This window comes from Pristis pectinata, chromosome 14 (assembly GCF_009764475.1).
Source record: "Pristis pectinata isolate sPriPec2 chromosome 14, sPriPec2.1.pri, whole genome shotgun sequence".
In the NCBI taxonomy this organism is placed as follows: domain Eukaryota; kingdom Metazoa; phylum Chordata; class Chondrichthyes; order Rhinopristiformes; family Pristidae; genus Pristis; species Pristis pectinata.
The window spans coordinates 50,606,759-50,628,038 of record NC_067418.1 but is presented as its reverse complement, the minus strand read 5'-3'; the positions used below and the strand labels follow the sequence as shown (position 1 = coordinate 50,628,038).

Below are 21,280 nucleotides of genomic sequence, written 5' to 3'. Positions count from 1 at the left end.
AAGACTGAGGGCACCAGTGACGAGGGTCACTATACAGCATTGCTGGACTGCCCTGTGCCACTTCTGGTGAAGTAAGTTTTAATGCATTATTCCGATTTTCATTCTGGGTCTTAATTATTTTAATTAAATAACTAAATTCTCCACACATCTTGGTATTGGTATTGATATTGGTCTCAAAATGAACTGATGTTTAATTCCAGAACAGAACTTCTTCTGCTGATCCCTGACTCTCACCTTCCTCTACACCCCTCTCTTAAACACACAGGACCAGGGCAAGAAGTGAGTCAGGTGAGGAAGTAAACAACACCTGAAGTTTCCTTTCATAGGGGATAGGCACGGTAGTATAGTGGTTAGTGTGACGCTATTACAGCGCCAGCGACCCGGGTTCAATTCCCACTGCTGTCTGTGAGGAGTTTGCACATTCTCCCCGTGTCTGCGTGGGTTTCCTCTGGGTGCTCTGGTTTCCTCCCACATTCCAAAGACGTACGGGTTAGGAAGTTGTGGGCATGCTGTGTTGGCACCAGGAGCGTGGCGACACTTGCGGGCTGCCCCCAGAACACTCTACGCAATAGATGCATTTCACTGTGTGTTTCGATGTACCTGTGACTAATAAAGATCTTAATTTTAGTATATCTCCTTGTGGATCTGTCTTTCCAAGCATTGGTACTGCAAATGAGTATGAATATTTCTTACCATCGGTGCTGTCAAAAAATCTCCTTTGTGCGGTGATGTACACCTGGAAAACTGGGCTGAGGTAGATCTTCATCTTCAGGCCAAACCTGGTGGTCACCTGAACGCAGCCGACAGATTTTCTCTCAACCTTAACCCCACCTAAACGCAACGAAAGGGGAGACCAGGAAACTTTATAAATCAAACAAACAAGAGGAGAAAAGATATCATAATCCCCCAGTGACTGCGATTACTTCATTGATGCAGTTGGTGGAGTCGCTGGCTCGCAGCTCCAGAGACCCGGGGTTCTAATCCTGACCCCCGACCGCTGTCTGTGAGGAGTTTGCACGCTCTCCCTGTGCGACTGTGTGGGTTTCCTCCGGGTGCCCTGCTTTCCTCCTGTGTCCCAGAGTTGTGTGAGTTGGAAGGTTAACTGACCGCTGTGAAATTGGAGGTGGTGGTGGAATTTGTTGGGAGTTGATGGAGACGTGATGGGCTTGGAGGACCTGTCTCCGTAATGGGTGAAGCTTTGATTCGATGAGGAAGGGCCAAAGGGGACATCTGGGAAATCATAACATCACAAGGTCTTGAATAGCTGTGTGAAAGGGTACAGGGGTCACTCCAAGCTTGGGAGGGGAGTCTCATCCAGAAAATTAGGATGCATGGGATCCACGGGGACTTGGCTGACTGGATCCAGAATTGGCTTGCCCGTAGAAGACAGAGGGTAGTGGTCAATGGGACTTATTCTGGCTGGAGGTCCGTGACCAGTGGTGTTCCGCAGGGATCCATACTGGGACCTCTGCTGTTATATATATATAAATGGCCTGGATGAAAATGTGGGAGGGTGGGTGAGTAAATTTGCAAAGATCGGTGGCGTTGTGGATAGCCTGGAAGATTGCCAAGGGATACAGTGGGATGTAGATCTATCACAGACATGGGCGGAGGAGTGGCAGATGGAGTTTAATCGGGGCAAGTGTGAGGTGCTGTGCTATGGGATATCCAACATGAGGGGAGAGAATACAGTTAATGGCAAGACCCTTAACAGCATTAAACAGAGGGATCTTGGGGTCCAGGTACATAGCTCCCTGAAAGTGGCCACACAGGTTGTTAGGGTGGTAAAGAAAGCGTACGGCATGCTTGCCTTTATTAGTCAAGGCAGTGAGTTCAAGAATCAGGAAGTTATGTTGCAGCTTTATAAAACTCTGGTTAAGCCGCATCTGGAGTATTGCATTCAATTCTGGTCGCCCATTATAGGAAGGATGTGGAGGCTTTGGAGAGAGTGCAGAGGACGTTTTACCGGGATGCTGCCTGGTTTGGAGGATGTGTGCTCTGGGGAGAGGTTGGACAAGTTAGGGCCATTTTCTCCAGCGTGGCAGAGACTGAGGGGACATTTGATAGAAGTTTATAAAATTATGCTAGGCATAGATAGATGGCTGGTATCTTTTTCCCAGGGTTGAACTGTCCAACATTAGAGTGCATGCATTTAAGGTGAGAGGGGGGGAAGTACAACAGAGATGTGCGGGGCAAGTTTTTTTTTACACAGAGAGCAGTGGGTACCTGGAATGCGCTGCCAGGGGTGGTGGTGGAGCCAGAGAGCACAGGAGCGTTTAAGAGACTCTTGGATAGGCAGATGGATATGCAGAGAAGGGAGGGATGTGGTCAATGTGCGGGGAAGAGGGATTAGATTAATTAGGGGTCATTGGTTTAATTAGTTTGGCTCAACATGGTGGGCCGAAGGGCCTGTCCTGTGCTGTATTAGGTTCTACATTCTCTGTTCTCAGTTTAAAATGGTCAAGTGGAGATGGGTTAGCTTCAATGGGATGAGAACCAATCTGGCCCACATAAACTGGAATCTAAGTTTTTCTCTCCAGTGAGACAATATTGGAACAATGGATGGCTTTCAAAGAAAAGATATTTCAACTAAGAGTCTTGGAAAACAGGAGGGAAAGTGCAGCCAGAGCCCACTGAAATAAAACGCTGGAGAATTAAACAGGGCAGACGAAAGAGCTTTGGACAGATGCCGGGTGTTGACCCAAGTGCATTCCTGACAGCGGCATCAGTGGCAGGCACGGTAGTCCAGCAGTTAGCGTAATGCTTTACAGCACCAGCGACCCGGGTTCCATTCCCGCCGCTGCCTATAAGGAGTTTGCATGTTCTCCCCGTGTCTGCGTGGGTTTCCTCCGGGTGCTCCGGTTTCCTCCCACATTCCAAAGATGTACGGGTTAGGAAGTTGTGGACGTGCTATGTTGGCGCTGGAAGCGTGGCGACACTCGCGGGCTGCCCCCAGAACACTCTACGCAAAAGATGCATTTCACTGTGTGTTTCGATGTACATGTGACTAATAAATAAACCTTTAAAGAAATCTTAACATTCAGCGGGGAAGTGAATGAGTGAAGAAGACGGGCAAAGAGAGAGCACGAGAACAGACAAGCAGCGGATATAAGAGGAATCCAAAAGTAGTCTGCAGGCATGCAACCAGGAAAAGGATTGGAGGGGAGTGATGGGGTTGACCAGAGACTGTAAAGGGGGCAGAGGAGGGGGGGTGGGGGCGAAGTCCAGCATGAGGACTTTGTATCTGCCTCTGACAGGGCAGAAGATGCTGCTGGAGTCTCAGGAAAGGAAGATGCTGGCGGGAGTCTGAGTGGCTCCAAACTGAGGAGGAATCAATGACGAAAGGTGAGCCGCACTCAAACGTGGAATCATCACCTGGTCCGGATGGGATGGATCCGAGGATTCTGAGGGAGATCGGGGAGGAATTGCAAGGGTCCTGGCCATAAACTCCAAAACATCTGCAGGTCCCGGGGTGCAAGATGAGAACCGGGAAATGCAGATGACACTAAATGAGGTGGTGCCGTTGATGGTGAAGATGGTTATCAGGATTTACAGGGGGATCTTGATCAGCTGGGTAAGTGGGCCGAGGAGCGGCAAATGGAATTTAGATCATGTGAGTTGTATTTTGGGAAGTCAAACCAGGATAGGACGTCCACAGTGAAAAGTAGGGTCCTGGGGAGTGGTGTAGAACAGAGGAACCGAGGAGTCCCCCTGTCAGGGGGCAGCCACTGACCTCAGTGTGGAGGAGACCAGCACAAGTAGCAACAAACCCCATATCTCAGTACATGGTTCTCTGAAAGTAGCATCACCGGCAGTCAGGGTGGTGAAGAAGGCTTTTGACATGTTGGCCTTTATCAGTCAGGGCACTGAGCATAGAAGTTGGGAGGTTATGTTGCAGTTCTACAAGGCGTTGGTGAGGCTGCATTTGCAATATTGTGTTCAGTTTTGGCCACTCTGCTGTAGGAAAGATGCCGTTAAGCTGGAAAGAGTGCAGAGGAGATTTACGAGGATGCTTCCAGAAGTAGAGCGACTGAGTTATGGAGAGAGGTTGAGCAGGTTGGGACTTTATTCATTGGAGCGTAGGAGGATGAGGGGTGATCTTACAGAAGTGTGTAAAATCATGAGGGGCATACATAGGCTGAATGCGCACAGTCTTTTTCCCAGGGTTGGGAAATCAAGAACTAGAGGGCATAGGTTAAAGGTGAGAGGGGAGAGATTTAATCGGACCCTGAGGGGCAACTTTTTCACCCTGTGAGTGGTCAGTGTATGGAACGAGCTGCCAGAGGAAGTGGTTGAGGCAGGCCCATTGACAACATTTAAAAGGTACTTGGACAGGTACACGGGTAGGAAAGGTTCAGAGGGATATGGGCCAAAGGCAGGTGAGTCAGACTGGCTTAGATGGAAATCTTGGTCAGCATGGACTAGCTGGGCCGAAGGGCCTGCTTCCGTGCTGGATGACTCCGTGACTCTAACTTGCAGATGTTGCACTGTTGTTCCAGAAAGGACATAGAACACAGAACACTACAGCACCGTACAGGCCCTTCAGCCCACAGTGTTGTGCCAACATTTTATCCTGCTCTAAGATCTATCTAACCCTTCCCTCCCACATAGCCCCCTATTATAGCCCCCGAGAGTGGAGGGATAAACCCAGTATCTATCGGCCCGTCAGCTTCACCTCAGTGGTGGGGACATTTCTATAAACAATAATCAAGGACAGCATGAGAAGTCAATTCCACGTGTAAACTGATCAGAAGAAAGCGAGAATGGATTTGTTGAAGACAAGTCATATTGGAATTGAAATTAGAATCAGTTTATTATTGTCACTTGTACTGAGGTACAGTGAAAAACTTGTCTTGCATACTGATCGTACAGGTCAATTCATTACACAGTGCATTGAGGTAGTACAAGGGAAAACAATAACATAATGCAGAATAAAGTGCTACAGTGACAGAGAAAATGCAGTGCAGGCAGACAATAAAGTGCAAGGTCATAACGAGGTAGATTATGAGGTCAAGAATCCACCTTATCGTACTAGGGAACCATTCGATAGTCTTATAACAGCCGTCCTTGGCCCTGTTGGTGGGTGCTTTCAGGCTTTTGTACCTTCTACCCAATGGGAGAAGGGAGAAGAGAGCGTGTCCGGGGTGGGTGGGCTGCCTTTCAAACTGCTGCAGAAAACTAATAAGGGGCCATGGTCCCGTCCAGCCCCAGACCACTGCCTCGCTGGCCCCTCCCACCTGTGACCATCGGGTTCCAGGTGGGGAGGGTCCTCTGTGGTCCCTCAAAACCCTGGTGCCCCACAGCAGTTCGAGACATTTAAATCCTCTCCAGGGATTCCCCGTCGACCTCAGCAGCCCTCCCCTGCCTCCAGAGCAGCCTTGCATTTGGTTTTACCTTTCAAGAAGGGCAGACTCTGGATCTGGTTGTTCACGTACACCGTACCCAGCTTCAGGAAGGTCATTCTGATCTGTGAAATGACACAAACGTTGGACGAGACCATCACTTCAGGTGGACATTTGAAATATTTACAGGGAAATTCATGAAACGCAGTCACCAAACCTTTATAGACAAGGCTCCATCAACTGGATAGACTTCACACTTAGACCCCTCCTATTGTGGCCATCACCAAGTCATGGTTTAATGACGGATGTGATTGGGAGCTGAATGTCAAAGGGTACACAGTGTGTAGGAAAGATAGGCGGGTAGGTAGAGGGGTTGGCGTGGCCCTGATGGTAAGAAACGATATTAAATTGCTAGAAAGAAGGGACATAGGATCAGAACAGGTAGACTCCTTATGGATTGGCAAGGGTAAAAGGACCCTAATAGCAGTTATATACAGGCCCCCAAACAGCAGCTGGGATGTGGACTACAAGTTACAGCTGGAAATAAAAAAAGCGTGTCAGAGAGACAATGTCAAGATAATTATGGGGGATTTTAACATGAAAGTGGATTGGGAAAACCAGGAAGGCAGTGGATCTCAGGAGAGAGAGTTTGTGGAATGCCTACGGGATGGCTTTTTGGAGCAGCTTGTTGATGAGCCCACCAGGGGATCGGCTGTTTTGGATAGGGTGCTGTGTAACAAACCGGAGGTGATTAGGAAACTAAAGGAAAAGGAACCCTTAGGAAGTAGTGATCATAATATGATTGAGTTCAGTTTCAAATTTGAAAAGGAGAAGCTGATATCAGATGTGTCAATATTTCAGTGGAACAAAGGAAATTACAGTGGCATGAGAGAGGAACTGGCCCAACTTAATTGGAATAGTATGCTAGATTGGTATTGGTGTTGGTTTATTATTGTCACTTGTACCGAGGTACAGTGAAAAACTTGTCCTGCATACCAATCATACAGATCAATTCATTACACAGTGCAGTTACATTGATGTAGTACAGGTAAAAAACAGTAACAGTACAGAGTAAAGTGTCACAGCTACAGAGAAAGTGCAGTACAATAAGGTGCAAGGTCGCAACAAGGTAGATCGTGAGGTCATAGTCCGGAGGGAAGGCAGGACAGAAATAGATGAAATTTCTACAAGAAATGAGGAAAGCGCAGGACAGATATACTCCAAGAAAGAAGGAAATTACAAATGGAAAAATGGCACAAATGTGGATTACGGGAGAGGTTAAGGCTAAAATAAAAGCAAAATGGAGGGCATACAAGGAAGCATAAATTAGTGGGAAAACAGAGCACTGGGAAACTTTTATAAACTTACAGAAAGAAACTAAGAAAGTCATTCGGAAGGAAAAGATAAGTTGTGAAAGGAAGTTGGCAAATAACATACAAGAGGACACAGTTTTTTTAACTATATGAAGAGCAAAAGAGAGACACAGGTTGATATAGGACTGATTGAAAACGGTGCGGGAGAGATTATAATGGGTAACAAAGAAATGGCAGAGGAACTAAATGAGTATCTTGCATCACTGTGGAAGACATCAGCAATATACCTGATAGGGGTCTCAGGGAATAGAATTGAATACAATCAAGATTACTAGAGAGAAGATGCTCAGGAAGCTGAATGGACTAAGGACAGATAAGTCTCCCGGACTGGATGAGGTGCATCCCCGGGTTCTGAAGGAGGTGGCTTTAGAGATAGCGGAGGCACTGGTGATAATTTTCCAGGAATCGATAGGCTCCAGCATGGTTCCGGAGGACTGGAGGGTTGCAAATGTAGTTCTGCTGTATAAGAAAGGTGGGAGGCAGCATAAAGGAAATTACAGACCTATTAGTCTGACGTCAGTGGTGGGAAAGTTATTGGAATCAATCCTCAAGGATGAGGTTATGGAATATCTGGAGGTGCAGGGCAGGATAGGTCCAAGACAGCACGGTTTCGTGAAGGGAAGATCCTGCCTGACCAACCTATTGGAGTTTTTTGAGGTAATCTCAAGTAAGATGGACAAGGGAGAGGCTGTGGATGTTGTGTATTTGGATTGTCAAAAGGCCTTCAACAAGGTGCCGCACAAGAGGCTGCTTAATAAGGTGAGAGCTCATGGAATTACAGGAAGGATATTAGAATGGGTGGAGCACTGGCTGATAGGCAGAAAGCAAAGGGTGGGAATAAAGGGATCCTGTTCTGGTTGGCTGCCGGTTACCAGTGGTGTTCCGCAGGGGTCGGTGTTGGGGCTGATTGTTTTTACACTGTATATCGATGATTTAGATTATGGAGTAAATGGTTTTGTGGCTAAGTTTGCAGACGACACCAAGATAGGGGGAGGAGCAGGAAGTGTTGAAGAAGCAGGAAGATTGCAGAGAGACTTGGACAGTTTAGGAGAATGGGCAAAGAAATGGCAGATGAGATACAATGTTGAGAAATGTGTGGTTGTGCACTTTGGTAAAAGAAATAAATGGGCTGATTATTATCGAGATGGGGAGAAAATTCAAAATTCAGAAGTACGAAAGGACTTGGGGGTCCTAGTGCAGGGTACCCTAAAGGTTAACCTCCAGGTTGGGTCGGCGGTAAGGAAAGCGAATGCTATGTTGGCATTCATTTGAAGAGGAATATAGTATAAAAGTAATGATGTGTTGATGAGGCTCTGTGGGGCACTGGTGAGACCTCATTTGGAATACTGTGTGCAGGTTTGAGCCCCTTATCTTAGGAAGGATGTACTGATGTTGAAGAGGGTTCAGAGGAGATTTGCGAGGATGATTCCTGGAATGAAAGGGCTTACGTATGATGAATGATTGTCGGCTCTTGGACTGTACTCACTGGAGTACAGAAGATTGAGAGGGGACCTCAGAGAAACATTTTGAATGTTGAAAGGACTGGACAGAGTAGATGTGGCGAAGTTGTTTTCCTTGGTGAGTGAGTCCAGGACTAGAGGGGACAGTCTTAGAGTTAGAGCATACCCATTTAGAACAGAGATGAGGAGAAATTTCTTTAGCCAGAGGGTTGTGAATTTATGGAATTTGTTGCCACGTACAGCTGTGGAGGCCTGATCATTAGGGGTGTTTAAGGCAGAGCTTGATAGGTATCTAATTAGTCAGGGTATCAAGGGATATGGGGAAAAGGCCGGGAATTGGGGCTAGATGGGAGAATACTTTAGCTCATGGTGAAGTGGCAGAGCAGACTCAATAGGCCGAATGGTCTACTTCTGCTCCTTTGTCTTGTGGTTTTGTGATCAAGGGAGACCTCCATTAAACAGACAGCATCCCAGAGCCCACCCATAAACAGGCCTTACCCCTGGGACCTCCCCTACAGAACATACAACAGTACAGCACAGGAACAGGCCCTTCAGCCCACAATGTCTGTGCCGAACACAATGCCAAATTAAACTGTTCCTTCTGCCTGCACGTGGTCCACATCCCTCCACTCCCTGCGTATTCATGTGTCTGTCTGACAGCCTCTCAAACACCTCTACTGTATCTGCCTCCACCCCCACCCCTGCCAGCACATTCCAGGCACCCACCGCTCTCTGTGTAAGAAACTTGCCCCGCACATCTCCTTTGAACTTACCCCCTCTCACCTTAAATGCATTCTAACTCTTTTCTAATTATTTTCTAACTGGGGCTTTCCCCCCCCCCACCCCCACCCTGACTGTGGTCGAGAGAGCTCGCACCTGTATCTCTGCCATTTCCCCCAACTCGCTCTCACCCCAACCACCCCCCCCCAGACCCAACAGGGACAGGGTCCCCCTTGTCCTCACATTTCATCCACCAGCCTACGTATCCAACACATCATTCTCCACCACTTCCGCATCTCCACGGGACCCCACACCAAGCACATCTTCCCCTCCCCAACCCATTTCTGTCTTTTGCAGGGACCTATCTCTCCGTGACTCCCTCATTCACTCCTCCCCCCTACCCCATCCCATTCCCACCCTGGGAACTTCCCACTGCCCCCACCACAGTACAACACCTGCCCCTACACCACCTCCGTCCTCCCCATGTTAATGATTAGATGATAATGTGGTAAACTGGATCAGCAAATTTGCGGATGACACCAAGATTGGGGGTGTCGTGGACAGGGAGGAAGGCTATCAAAGCTTGCAAAGTCAGGTGGACCAGCTGGGAAAATGGGCTGAAAAATGGCAGATGGAATTTAATGCAGACAAGTGCGAGGTGATGCACTTTAGGAGGGCAAACCAGGGCAAGACTCACACAGTGAATGGTAGGGCTCTGAGGTGTGTGGTAGAACAAAGGGACCTGGGAATACAGATCCATAATTCCTCGAAAGTGGCATCACAGGTAGATAGGGTCATAAAGAGAGCTTTTGGCACATTGGCCTTCATAAATCAGGGCATTGAATACAGGAGTTGAGATGTTGTGTGGAATTTGTACAAGAGGTCAAATTTAGAGCATTGTGTGCAGTTCTGGTCACCTACCTACAGGAAAGATATCAATAAGCTTGAAATTGCAGAGAAAATTTACACGGATGTTGCCGGGACTTGAGGACCTGAGTTACAGGAAAGGTTGAATAGGTTAGGACTTTACTCCCTCGAGCGCAGGAGAATGAGGGGAGATCTTATAGAGGTATAGAAAATGATGAGGGGAATAGATAGGGTGAATGCATGCAGGCTTTTTCCCCTCAGGTTGGGCGAGACTAGAACTAGAGGTCATAGGTTTAGGGTGAAAGGTGAAATATTTAAGGGGAATCTGAGGGGGAACTACTTCACTCAGAGGGCGGTGCGAGTGTGGAACGAGCTGCCAGCGGAAGTGGTGGATGCGGGTTCAATTGTAACATTTAAGAGAGGTTTGGGTACATGGATGGGAGGGGTTTGGAGGGATATGGTCCGGGTGCTGGTAGATGGGATGAGGCAGAAGATCAAGTCGGCATGGACTAGATGGGCCGAAGAGCCTGTTTCTGGCCTGTCATGCTCTGTGACTCTGTGACTAGCTTTGTGGCTCAAAGCTTCAATCTGGAACTTTCTCCCTGCTTGGTCTGAATCGAGGTATACTGTACATTATTGGATACAAAACTAGACTGGGAGCTAGAGAAACAAAGGACCGCAGATGCTGGAATCGAGGTGAAAAACACGGTGATGCTGGAGGAACTCAGCAGGCCGGGCAGCATCCATGGAGAAAAGCAGGCGGCCAACGTTTCAGGTCAGGGCCCTTCTTCAGGACTGAAGATAGGAAAAGGGGGGAGGTCGATATATAGGAGGGAAAAGCAGAGCAGTGATAAGTGGACAGAAGAGGGGAGGCGGGGTGGGCACAGGGTGGTGATAGGTAGATGCAGGTAAGAGACAGTGATGGGCAGGTGCGGGGGAGGAGGGGAGAGCAGATCCACCGGGGGATGGGTCAGAGATAAGGAGAGAAGAAAAAGGGGAAGAGAAAAAAGAGAGAGTGGGAAAGAGACGAGGAGAAGAAGCACGGTGGGGGTGGGGGTGGGGGGCGGGAGTGTGGGGAAGGGAGGTGGGGATAAGCTAAAGTGGGGGAATTCAATGTTCGTGCCGTCAGGCTGCAAGGTTCCAAGATGGAAAACGAGGAGCTGTTCCTCCAGTTTGCGCTTGGAATTCTCCCGGCAGTGGAGGAGGCCGAGGACGGACATACCGGAGTGGGATGGGGAGTTGAAGTGACCAGCAAACTGGGAGCTTCCAAGTTTAGCCTGAAAGAGCTGTGTCAGGATGCAGTGAAGCCCCACTGGAAACAGCGGTGAACGGAGAACTCGGCATGTCCCACGTGGATGCAAGCTCCACCTGTGAGCCCCATCAGATGAGCACAGGCGCCAAGAGCTCTCTCTTGTCTCTGTAAAATCCTCTGATGCTATGCAATGCAGCAGAGCCTGAGGGGTGATCTGTTGGAAGTGTATAAAATTATGAAGGGCAGAGATAGGGTGGACAATCAATATCTTTTTATCCATTATTGAGCGATCATGCATTTAAAGTGAGAGGGGGTAGGTTCAGAACAGACGTGAGGGGTAAGTTTTTTACTCAGAGAGTGGTGGGTGCCTGGAATGCGTTGCCTGATAGGGTGGTGGAGGCAAATTCATTGGGGGCTTTGAAGAGGGGCTTGAATAGGCACATGAATGAGAGGAAAATGGAGGGATTTGGGCATTCTGTAGGGAGGTGGGATTAGCTATGTCGGCACAACATTGTGGGCCGAAGGGCCTGTTCTGCGCTGTACTGTTCTATGTTCTCTGTAGGTTCTATTTCAAACATTCTCATTTCCATGCGTGACACCACACACCAGAGCTCACCTTCCTGTTGGTGAAAGTGACGGCACTCAGCGAGGTTTCAGTGGGCTTTACTCCACACTTCTCAAACTGCGCCTCTATGTGCCCATTGCCAGGTATCACTGGACTCTGGAACAAAACCATTCTGATTGCTCACCAATGAACTTTTCACAACAACACAAAGATTATTTCCCAACAGCATCGTAGAAGAGATTCAGCGGGACGTTGCCTGGGGTGGAGTAGATCAACTGTGAGGAGAGAGGCTGGGTTTGTTTTCCTGGGAGAGGAGGGAGGATGGAGGGAGCTGAGGGAGACAACATCTGAGGGGCGATGGTGAAACCTTTCTCCTCAGCAGAGATTTCTGAGATCTCAGGGGGCAGGTTTAAGGTGAAGGATGGAACGTTTGGAGGGGATCTAAGAATCCAGAGGGCGGTTGGTATCTGGAACTGACTGCCTGAGGGGCTGGTCGAGGAAAGGAGTCACAACGTTGTCAGGTGCAGGTGAGCACCTGAAGCACCTTGAAGCCTAAGGGTCATGTGCTGTAAAATGGGATCAGCAGAGATAGAGACTTGAAGGCCAACATGAAGAAAGTGGGACAAAGGGCCTTTCCCACACTCTGTGACTCACTGGGAGAGACCAAGGCAGAAGTCCGGCCATTCATTCAGTAAGATCACGGCTCTTCTGATCTCGGGCTCAGCACCTTGCTGCTCTCGTGACTCCCCGACTGACCAAAGATCTGCCTCCCTCGTCCTCAACAATTCCACCTCCCCAACCCTCAGAGGAAGAGAATCCCAAAGATACACAACCATCTGAGGGAAGAAGCAACAGCTCCTCATCCGGGTCTCGAATGGAACCCAGTTCAAGGTCGCCAGTGAAGAGAATTGTCCTCTCGTCACTGGGAGATGAAGGCTCACCTTCTCTCCCTCATCCATTGACAATGGCCCAACCATTCAGTATCAGAACCCGGCGAGTGTGAATCGATTGACAGCCTATCTTACTTTGACGAGCACGAGACTGCAGACTGAGTGGAATCGGTACTGCCTCGAATCAAAAGTCGTGACAAATGAGCCGCCTTCAACGGAACACCGGCCTGGACACGGGAGGGTGGTGCAGAGCCACTGCCCCATAGAACACACACTGCGGGGAAAGAGACAGTCAGTACGTTCTCCCTTCAGGGACAATTCCACACTCATCAGTTGTGCCCAGTGGTAGGGATGGCCCGGAACCTGTGGTCAGCAGTGAAGCAGCCTCTGCCTGCTGTTGACCCCAAAGAAATACCTCACCAGATCTCCAGTCGAGCTCTTTCTCTGGGCTACTTTATTCACTGGACCCGTTATACCATCGAGCTGGCTGGACACAGAACCAATCTCATGGACAACAGAGCTGGGAGCTAGTGGCACAAATCTGAATTAACTTTTATAAAGAATACCGAAAAATATTTACAACACACACGTGATTAAAGAAGAATTTAAGATATCAAAATTAAGCTTACGTATTTTCTAGTCCCTCAAATTTTAAAATAGTTAGCTGAGGAAATGAGAATCCACAATGCACTTTTTGGCTAATTTCATGATGTTTTCCAGGGTTCAGGTCGAGCAAGGTCTGGCCCAGCACAGCACAGGGTTAGCACACTGACAGTGTGCACAGATAAGATAAGATCTCTTTATCAGTCACATGTACATCGAAACACACAGTGAAATGCATCTTTTGCGTAGTGTTCTGGGGACAGCCCGCAAGTGTCGCCACACTTCCGGCGCCAACATAGCACACCCACAACTTCCTAAACTGTATGTCTTTGGAATGTGGGAGGAAACCGGAGCACCCGGAGGAAACCCACACAGACACACATGGAGAACGTACAAATTCATTACAGACAGTGGCGGAAATTGAACCTGGGTCAATACGGAGGCGTGCCCTCTGGCCGGCATGGACAGCATGGGCCGAATGGCCTGCCTACTTGCTGTATGTGGTGGGCACAAACTTAAGTTCAGACGGCTTTGAAGAACCAGCATCAATGCTTGGAAGGTGCGTTAGATCTGCAGAGGCGAGTCAGCGGGCGAGACCGGGTGATGCTGGCGATGAGGGTGTATCTGTTCACTGAGGGACGGTGCGGACATTTCTGACCCCAACGTCTTCAGGGAAGGGAGGTGGTGAACAGGCGGGAGTGCTGGGCAAACACGTTGTTGCGCAGGAGGGAACATGCCCGAGCGGTGCCCCAACGTGCCCTTCTCTACGCCTTCACTCCCCCAACGGGTGAAGGAATGAGGTGAGGTGTGAGTGACCACCCTCCACATCACTTGCCCCAGGGTGGCATCTGGAGCCTTTGAAGGGTTGGGGGGGGTGGTGTCACACCCAGCACAAGGAAGCTGATTGCATTTGGTGAACGCCAATCATCTCAACCTCAGGATTTCAGTGCCAGCCTGAGCGGTGTCTGCCTCGTCTCTGAACCTTCCTCTGACATAAGGAGATGTTCGCAGAGTCATAGAGTGTGGAAGCAGGCCCTTCTGCCCAACTCATCCGTGCTGACTGTGTTCCCCAGCGAGCTAGTCCCACCTGCCCATATTTGGCCTAAAGCCCTCTAAACCTCCCCTATCCATGGACTTATCTCAATGGCTTTTAAATGTTGATGTGCCCGCCTCAACCACTATTTCTGGCAGCTCATTCCAAATATGCACCACCCTTTGCGTGAAGAAGCTGCCCCTGATGTCCCTTTTAAATGCCTTGCCTCTGATCTTAAACCTATCCCTTCCTGTTTTTAGCACCCCCTCCCTGGGAAAAAGACTGCATGCTTTCATCCTCTCCCGCCCCTCATGGTCTTATATACCTCCATCAGGTCACCCCTCAATCTCCTTGTAACTCAGGCCCTGAGTCCAGGCAACGTCCTGGTAAATCTTTTCTACACTCTTTCTAGTTTAATAACATTTTGGGTGACCAAATCCGTACGCAATACTCCAAGTTCAGTGGGGCAGGAGTGTTGTATTGCTTTGCTACAATACTCCAAGTGCGGCCTCACTAACATCTCATACAACTGTAACATAACTTCTCAGCTCCTGTACTCAGTGTCCCGACCGATGAAGGCCAGCGTGCCAAACCCCTCCTTCACCACCTTATCTACCTGTGTTGCCGCTTTCAGAGAACTGCGCACTTGCACCCCTAGGTCCCTCTGTTCCATAACACTCCCCAGAGCCCTACCGTTCACTGTTTAAAGCCCTACCCTGGTTTGATCTCCAATGTCAATTTAAGTTTATGTTCTGTTTGTCATATTTGTAAGCTGCTGCAAATCGCTGATTTTCACGGCATTTATCTGCCTGTGACAATAAACTTGAATTTGAATGTGAACACCGTCTCGGTGTTTATAAAAATCACAAACAGCAGGGGTCCCAGAACAGATCCCTGCGGAACACCACTGGTCACTGACCTCCAGGCAGAACACACTCCATCTACCACCACCCTCTGTCATCTATGGGTGAGCCAATTCTGAATCCACAGCATTTTACTGGCCTCAATTTTTGAAGTGCAGATTGCTCAGAGCATTATTTTCAATGAATATTTATTCCAGTACTAAATAATTCAGTGTACCATCTGGTTACTCATTATAAAAACTGCACAGTTTTCAGCTCCTTGCAATCAGGGAAACGAAAAAACATCTACTTCCTATAACGGCCAAACATCACGGTGCACACATCTGTATGAGAAAGCAATTGCTGAGTGTGGCGTTACCAGTCTCTGCAGAGTGCTGAGATCTTCTCCCCAGGACCATAGACATCTCCATTCCAGGTGCAAGGACACTCGGCCAGGTGCACGCACATATCCTTGCCAGATACATCATCCAAAACGGTACCTGCGGGCGGTGAGGCAGCCAGGACTTACTCCGGAGAGCAGCCACCTGTTTCCGCGGAGGTCACCTGGCACAGCAGTGGCACATCGATGGTCAGACAGTTGAGCAGGCTCTTCGGGGACCATCAGCCACTCACTCACAGTCACCCCATGTTGTTCTCCGCACTCCTCGCGAATCTCACCCCTCACCTGCGCACCAGCGGCAGTTCACGATGGGTCAATGAACCCACCGACCTGCGCGCCTTTGGGATGTGGGAGGAAACCAGAGCGTCCGAAGGGAACCCACGAGGTTTCCTCAGCACCAGAGGTCAGGATTGAATCTGGAGCTTTGAGGCGGCAGCTCTACAACGGTGCCAATCCATTGCACTCATATTAGTTTATTATTGTCACTTGTACCGAGGTCCAGTGAAAAACTTGTCTTGCAGACCGATAGTACAGGTCAATTCATTTCACAGTGCAGTTACATTGAGTTAGTACAGAGTGCATTGAAGTTAAATTCAAAAGTGTAGAATGATTATAGTAAAGGTAATAAGTAGATCTGTAGAAAGCAGCTTGCAACAAGTTGCTACGCTCCGGCGCCAAATTACTCAGGAGGCTAAAGAAATTCGGCACGTCCCCTTTGACACTCACCAACTTTTGTCGATGCACCATAGAAAGCATCCTATCTGGATGCATCACAGCTCGGTACAGCAACTGCTCTGCCCAGCGCCGCAAGAAACTGCAGAGAGTTGTGGACACAGCCCAGTGCATCACAGACACCAGCCTCCCCTCCGTGGACTCTGTCTTTACCTCTCATTGTCTTGGCGAAGCAGCCAGCATAATCAAAGACCCCACCCACCCAGGACATTCTCTCTTCTCTCCTCTTCCATCGGGCAGAAGATACAGGAGCCTGAGGGCACATACCACCAGGCTCAAGGACAGCTTCTACCCCACTGTGTAGACTATTGAACGGTTCCCTTATATGATGAGATGGACTCTGACCTCACGATCTACCTTGTTGTGACCTTGCATCTTATTGCACTGCACTTTCTCTGTAGCTGTGACACTTTACTCTGTACTGTTATTGTTTTTACCTGTACTACATCAATGCACTCTGTACTGACTCAATGTAACTGCACTGTGTAATGAATTGATCTGTACGGTCGGTTTGCAAGACAAATTTTTCACTGAACCTCGGTACAAGTGACAATAATAAACCAATACCAATACAAATCTATCCTCTGAATGTTTTCTTCAATATGAACAGACATGTTGGTTCAGTGGGACTCACTGGGAAAAGCCATTGGCAATGGATTATTTGTGATTCCAGGTAAAAGCCCCACCCACCCCATTTGCTGAGGAAATATGAACCTCCCTCATGGGAAGTGAGGGAAGTGACCCCATTTTACCTGCAGCCTGACGAAGAGGAATCCTGCTGACTGAGGGCAGGAGCTCACCTTCTGGGCAGAAGCAGCCGTAGGTGCCGTGACTGTCACAGGTGGAGCGCAGGTTGGAGCAGGTGGGGGAACAGGGCGAGCCGCTCTCCAGGTACACCTGGTTCGTGGGGCACTGACGTGGGGCTAAAGGAGAGAGAGAGAGAGAGAGAGAGAGAGAGAGAGAGAGAGAGTCAGGTCAGGGGTCTGTGAAGGGTGAACACACTCCGCGGGTGGGAATCCAGCACTCGGATTAAGAACGTGCGGGAAGTCAAAAACATAGGAGCAGGAGTCATCCACTCGGCCCCTCAAACCTGCCCTACTGTTCAATGAGGTCATAGCTGATCTGTGCTGGCCTCAGCTCTTCCTCTGTTGCTAGTTCTCTGTAGTTCTCTGTCAATTATTTCTCTGTCTCCACCTAATGATCTGGCCTTCCCCACCCTCTGTGGCAGAGAATTCACTCTCCTCGCTGAGGAGGAATCTCTATGTGCCTCAGTTTTACCTGACCAGACCCTTATCTTGTGAATGTGTCCCCATGCTGTGACTCTCCTACTTGTGAAGACATCTCAGCATCTACTCTGTCAAAGCTCCTTAGTGAGTTTCTAGGTTTGGCTCAGGTCGCCGCTCATTCTTCCAAACTCCAAGGAATACAAGGCCAAAGTGCCCGGCCTCTCTTGATAGGACAATCCTTTCTTCCCAGGAATTAGCCTGTCGAATCCCCTTCCGACGCCTCCAATGCTACTGCACTTTGAAGGTAAGGAGACTAAGGCTGTGCACAGTTCTCCAGATGTGGCCTCACCAACACCCTGTACGACTGTAACAAAGCCTCTGTACCTTTGAACTCCAACCCATTCACAATGAAAGGCCCACATGCCATTTGCCCTCTATACTTGTTGGACCTGCCTGCTAAGTTTCTGTGATTCACGCACTGGAACACCTAGATCCCTCTGAACTTCACTCACTCGCAATCTCTCTCCATTTATGATAATCTAAATAGATGATAAACAGCAAGGTGTTTGATAAGGTACCCCATGTGAGGCTTATGGAGAATGTGAGGAGACATGGGATCCAAGGGGACATTGCAGTGTGGATCCAGAACTGGCTGGCCCACAGAAGGCAAAGAGTAGTTGTTGAGGGGTCGTATTCTGAGTGGAGGTCGGTGACCAGTGGTGTACCTCAGGGATCTGTACTGGGACCCTTACTATTTGTGATTTTTATGAACGACCTGGATGAGGAAGTGGGGGGATGGGTTAGTAAGTTGTGCTGTAAGTGTCTGGGCTGAAGGGCCTGAAATGTATTGTAATTGTTCTATGTTCTATGTTCTAAAGAAATCTTATCATTTGCGTAGAGTGTTCTGGGGGCAGCCCGCAAGTGTTGCCACTCTTCTGGCACCAACATAGCACGCCCACAACTTCCTAACCCGTACATCTTTGGAATGTGGGAGGAAACCGGAGCACCTGGAGGAAACCCACGCAGACACACGGGGAGAACGTACAAACTCCTCACAGACAGTGGCCGGAATTGAACCCAGGTCAATGGTGCTGTAACAGCTTTACGCTGACTGCTACACTACTGTGCCTGCCCGACACATGACCAAATCTAAAACAGCCGGTTCCTGGATAGGATCCATAACATAACTGCTCTCAGAAGCAACTCCGGACACACTCCACAAATTTCTTTGCAACGCCTTTGTAAGTTTGGTTCATCCAGTCAACTTGTTGATTAAAATCTCTGACAATAATTGCAGTTCCCTTCAAACAACCCTCATTTGGCACCATCAGAAATCAATGAACATCCATTAATTAGCATTCTTCAGATCTTGCCGTTTTCTGTATAACCACTCTTAATTTCCTTCAAACTTAGTGTATTCTAAATCAATGGAAATGTTCTTCTGTATTTATACACTTCTTGGCAGATTGTAGGAACATCTCACTTTGAAATCCTGTTATGAACGTTAATACCTGTACTGGAGGGATAATGTACTTGGGGGGGGGGGATAACATACTGAGGGGGGATAACGTACTGGGGGGATAACGTACTGGGGGAGATAACGTACTGGGGGAGATAACATACTGGGGGGGATAACGTACTGGAGGGGAGATAATGTACTGGGGGGATAACGTACTGGAGGGGAGATAATGTACTGGGGGAGATAACGTACTGGGGGGATAACGTACTGGAGGGGAGATAATGTACTGGGGGAGATAACGTACTGGAGGGGGGATAATGTACTGGGGGGATAATGTACTGGGGGATAACGTACTGGGGAAGATAACGTACTGGGGGGGATAACGTACAGGGGGAGATAACGTACTGGGGGATAATGTACGGGGGGATAATGTACTGGGGGGAGATAACGTACTGGGGGGATAACGTACTGGGGGGGGATAACCTAATCGGAGGGGGGGGATAACATATTCGAGAGGACACCACGGACAGTGGGTGTTGAGAAGGAGACAGGCGATCAACCTCTCTGTGGTGACAGAAGCGAAGGCTCTCTGTACTCACTGCAGTTGGGTTTAACATGACCTCAGCATCTCTGAGGTACCCTGGTGTCCCCTCCACCTCGGACAAGGACTGTCAGCACATGGGAATGCCAGGAACCCCACATTTCTCTCATATACCTTTTGCCGGATGTTGCCCTTCCTTCGTTTTTGCTGTGAAACGTCCTGGAATACCTCACGTTCTGGTACTGTGGAGCAGGAAACAACCTGCTGGACAACGTCAGCGGGTTCAGTGGAAGGACCCTCCCCTCACACACCACAACATCTCAAAAACCAGAAGCTCACCACCACTTCACAGGCTAGCAGTGTATGCTGGACTTCCCACCAAACTCCACAATCCACGAGCCAGTGCTTTAAAAGCAGCACCTCAGACATCAAGCGCCAAGGACACAATAGCAGCAAAACTCAACAGTTCCAGTGACAGCAACACTATCGCCACAGCTGTATGACAGCACCAGCGGCCGGGTATAACAACGACACGGCACGTAGTTCTCCTCAACCCGCGAGTACTTTCTGAAAACTGGACACTGAGGGCAAAATGGAAAGAGTGGGGTCAGGGCTGAAAGATCAGCTCACGAGTCAGCCTCCGATCATCTCGACAGGGAACACAGAAGCGTTGTCGAGGGGAGATTGGAAGATGAGAGGAAGAACCATTAGTGCAGGTGGACAACACAGAGTCAGAGATGCTAAGTGAAGGAGGAAGAGTCGTAGAGTGGTACGGCACAGGGAAAGGCCCTTTGGCCCATCTGTGTTCATGCCGACCAAGCTAGTCCCATTTCCCAGCACTTGACCCGTCTCCCTCTAAACTCTTGTCATCCACATACCCGTCCACATACTTCTTCAATGTATCTCATGTACCTGCTTCACCCACTTCCTCTTGCAGCCGGTTCCAGATACCTGCCGCCTGCTGGGTAAAAAAGTTGCCCCTCGGGTTCTTATTAAGCCTTTCACCTCAGAGTATGTCCTCTAGTTTTCGATCCCCCAACCCTGGATAAAGGACCGCTCACCCTAGCTCTGCCCTTCATGATTTTATTCACCTCTATAAGATCACCCCTCAGTCTCCGAGATGTAAAGGCCAATAAAGAGACCAAGAATGTTTCTGTGACACAAGAGATTCTGCAGATGCTGGAAATCTGGAGCAACGCACACAAAGTGCTGCAGGAACTCAGCAGGTCAGGCAGCATCTGCGGAGGGAAAGAAACAGTCGACGTTTCAGGTCGAGACCCTTCTTCGGGACTGGGGTCTTCATCTTCATCAGTCCTGATGAAGGATCTCGACCTGAAACGTCGACTGTTCATTTCCCTCCATAGATGCTGTCTGACCCACTGAGTTCCTGCAGCATTCTGTGTACGTGTATTGCTCCAGAGTATTCCTGTGGTGGGGACACATAGCTGTGATGCACTTGAAGATTTTCAGATAGATTTGTTGAGCCCAGAAACACTCACTTGTGTGTTATTTTGTACAAACACACACTTTTCATGGAGACTACCAACATCTGTGTTTTGGTAGTAAATCCGTTAGGTTCAGGATGGTTCCGTTGGCTCTTTAGCTCACTGAAGTTCATAAAAATAAGATTTACCACATACGTGCTGCTGGCAATAGCTTTGTGGGGTCATGGTGACATTATATTTGCTTCCAGACAAAAGATCGTATCCATGTAGACTTGGACCTAATTCAACTAAATCACTGAAGGTCAGTGGAGCTTGCATTGGTGACTTTGCAGTGCTCTTTCTGATACTGCAGCCAACAATAAAGTTATTTTCATATCAGGGAGTAATTTTTTTTATATATTGGATTAGACATTTCTTAAAAAGAAATATTCAAGAGTCACTGCTGCCATGTTTAATGGGCTGCTGACGTCACGGAATTGATGCTACTTTTGCAGTTCAGAATATTGTCACTGAAATAAATTAAATTAAAA

At 48.7% G+C, this 21,280-nt stretch overlaps 1 protein-coding gene across 1 annotated transcript in view; it reads right to left on the bottom strand.

Annotated features, from left to right (window-relative positions):
• The window catches only part of LOC127578013 (mucin-6-like), a 121,571-nt gene that overhangs the window by 81,953 nt on the left and 18,338 nt on the right, over positions 1 to 21,280 (bottom strand). The window contains exons 6-9 of the mRNA XM_052029719.1: positions 16,880 to 17,002; positions 15,327 to 15,447; positions 12,605 to 12,743; positions 11,631 to 11,735 (exon numbers count right to left, since the gene is read on the bottom strand). Coding sequence (XP_051885679.1) covers positions 11,631 to 11,735; positions 12,605 to 12,743; positions 15,327 to 15,447; positions 16,880 to 17,002 — 488 coding nt within the window. The remainder of the gene's footprint in view (positions 1 to 11,630; positions 11,736 to 12,604; positions 12,744 to 15,326; positions 15,448 to 16,879; positions 17,003 to 21,280) is intronic.